Here is a 2,756-nt window from a genome sequence, read left to right on the forward strand (position 1 = left end):
GGGCCATACGATTTTTTATTTTTATTTTTATTTCGTTCGTTAAGGGTTAATATAACGCTAGAAAACCGTTGAGATTGTTATTTAGAAAATAATAATAACGCATACGATGTTCTAAGCAGAACGCACAGTCATTGCAAGTAATTCTATATTATCTGTATCTCATGCTACTCATTCAGAGTTGCCATATTTTTTCTTTTTTTTTTCTCTCTCTCTCTGTTTCGTTAATCAACCTTATGCATATGTTAGATATCTAGTAGTTCCTACTATTGTTGTTGTTGTTGCTGTTGAATTCATTTTCATTTAATTTAATTAGATAAAGTTGTGGTTAACGATAATTTCGTGTGAGAAGGACGCATATCTTTAATGAAATAATATTGTTGTTGTTTTTTTTTTTTTTTTTATTATACATATGCTATGGTGGTTAGTTAAAAATTTTAATTTAATAAAAATTAATTTTCCATTCGATTGTTGAACGTTGTTAGGGCATATGGAGGAAAAGTGCGAAGCTATTGATTTAAATAAATGCCATCAAGTGGTCAGTGATTTAATAAATAAAGCTGGTGAAGTATGTAATTATTTAACGTTATATTGATTTATTTTTCATTGAAATTGAAAATTATTTACTTTATTAGATCATTGATACCCGCAATGCCCACCGTAAAGAATTCCTTACTAAACAAGGTGATATCGATTTAGTTACCGAAACAGATAAAGAAGTTGAGAGTCTCTTAATAAAGGGCCTACAGAATGAGTTTCCTAATCATCGGTAAATATACATAAATGATGATGAATATACATATATTATGTGCTTGATATAGATTCATTGGGGAGGAGGAAAGCAGTGCTGAAGGTGCTCCGCATAAGCTCACCGATTCACCTACTTGGATTATCGATCCAGTCGATGGAACAATGAATTTTGTGCACGCTTTTCCCCATTCCTGCATATCGGTTGGACTGGTGGTAAAGAAAGTAACCGAGTTGGCCTACGTTTTTAATCCTATGCTGAAGCAATTATTTTATGCACGTCGCGGTCACGGGGCATTCTACAATAATCAATCGATTACAGTTAGCGGGCAAAAGCAATTATCAAATGCATTAATAACAAGCGAGTTTGGCACCTCCAGAGATCCCGAGAAAATGAAAGTGGTCAAAGAAAATTTCAGTAAATTAGTGGAAAAAGCTCACGGGTAAGCGAAGCAATTTTTTTTTGATAACGAAAATAGTATATATGCATATACGATTATTGTATGCACCAATCCTGACCAGGGAAAAGTTCTATATTCACGTCTGCTTTAATATATTTTTTTTTTTTGAACAAGTCAAATGGGAAAACCGGTTTCTTCTTCATGCAGTATAATTGAATCATGAAAAGAGGTCTGGACAGCAATTTAGCATAGATTAAAAAGTTAAAAAATTTTATGTTTAGTTGGACGCCTTTTGTTTTTAATACTAGCTGTGCATCTCCCGGGCGTACTGTTTACTAAAGACATATAACGCTCGCCAAACCTTTTGGATTTTGCTCTCTATTCAAATGTTGCTCTATATCCGTTCGTCAATTCTCGACGATTGAGGTGATGTTTGGTGTTCTGCCCCAAGCATTGCACCACAGTGTGTGTTCGTTCAGCGCGTCATGCTTCCTAACCTAACGGTATACCACTGTGCATTGTTTCCATTTGGTCTTTTTTGAGTACGAAAAATAAAAGAAACACACACACAAATATCACTATTTATTAAATGTACTAAATTTGAATAAAGTCAATGTTTACGCATTACTTGGAATTAAACGAGAGCGAAAATAAAGGCACACAAATGTATTAGAAAAAAAAAAAGAAAAGACAAATAGTGGAGGACATATTGATAATACCATAGGTAATAGTTCAGAATAGATAGTAAACTTGGTCCAAGTGAGTGATCGAATTAACGGATCGATTTTAAGGACAAATTCCATTGAATTTATCACAACAGATAGGGACCGTGTGGTAGGCGAGTGGGCAGGAAACGAGCAATGTTTCCCTCATTGAATTATTGCTTGGTTATCAATTAGCTAATGCATGCGTGAACCCCCGATCGCCTTTTCATTTATTTACGTTTTCTAGCATTCGTATGTTGGGTTCGGCGGCTTTAAACATGTCAATGGTGGCTTTGGGTGCTGCAGATGCTTACTATGAATTCGGTATACACGCGTGGGATGTATGTGCTGCCGATTTACTTGTGCGTGAGGCGGGTGGTGTCGTTATCGATCCGGCCGGTGGCGCTTTTGATATGATGTCTCGTCGTGCTTTGGCTGCTGCTACGCCCGAATTGGCTCAAGAATTAAGTGCGAACTTAACTCAATTCTATCCGCAACCACGTGATGATTGAAAAATTAAAAAAAAATTATATTTTTTGTTTGTAATAAACGAATACAGTTAAAGTAAAGAATTTTTCTAAATAAAGTTTTAAAAAAATTGAATACTAAAGTTACCGTTACTGCCTTACTCTGCCCATTTTATAACAATGAAGAACAAGAATTTGATTTTAATTTAATTTTTAATTAAATTATTTTTTTATTTTCTTTTTTTATATTTTGTTTATTTATTGATTTTTTTTTTTTTTTTTTTTTTGTATTTTCAAATTTGTTTTAAATGTTAAAAAAAAAAACCTAAATCATAACTTTCAAGTTGCAATTTGATTATATTCCATTTTGAATTGTATTCCATCAGTATTTTCTTCTTAATTAATTTTATTTCATTTATTTATTTATTTACTTTTGTTTT

The 2,756-nt window shown here is 32.9% G+C and overlaps 1 protein-coding gene across 2 annotated transcripts; it reads left to right on the plus strand.

The window, feature by feature from the left end:
• The first annotated feature begins 278 nt into the window (after positions 1-278).
• LOC119631434 (inositol monophosphatase 1-like) lies at positions 279-2,534 on the plus strand. 2 transcript variants are annotated; one of them, XM_038023625.1, is made up of 5 exons: positions 279-420; positions 483-565; positions 633-766; positions 819-1,187; positions 2,097-2,534. In XM_038023625.1, exons 2-5 carry the CDS (start codon positions 488-490, stop codon positions 2,359-2,361), a joined length of 846 nt encoding a protein of 281 aa, XP_037879553.1. In that variant the 5' UTR covers positions 279-420; positions 483-487; the 3' UTR covers positions 2,362-2,534. The 2 variants fall into 2 exon arrangements, with proteins under 2 accessions (XP_037879553.1, XP_037879552.1); XM_038023624.1 differs by having other exon boundaries at positions 282-565; positions 2,097-2,533.
• The last annotated feature ends 222 nt before the right edge of the window (positions 2,535-2,756 follow it).

Source organism: Glossina fuscipes, unplaced genomic scaffold (genome assembly GCF_014805625.2).
Source record: "Glossina fuscipes isolate IAEA_lab_2018 unplaced genomic scaffold, Yale_Gfus_2 1, whole genome shotgun sequence".
Taxonomy (NCBI): Eukaryota; Metazoa; Arthropoda; class Insecta; order Diptera; family Glossinidae; genus Glossina; species Glossina fuscipes.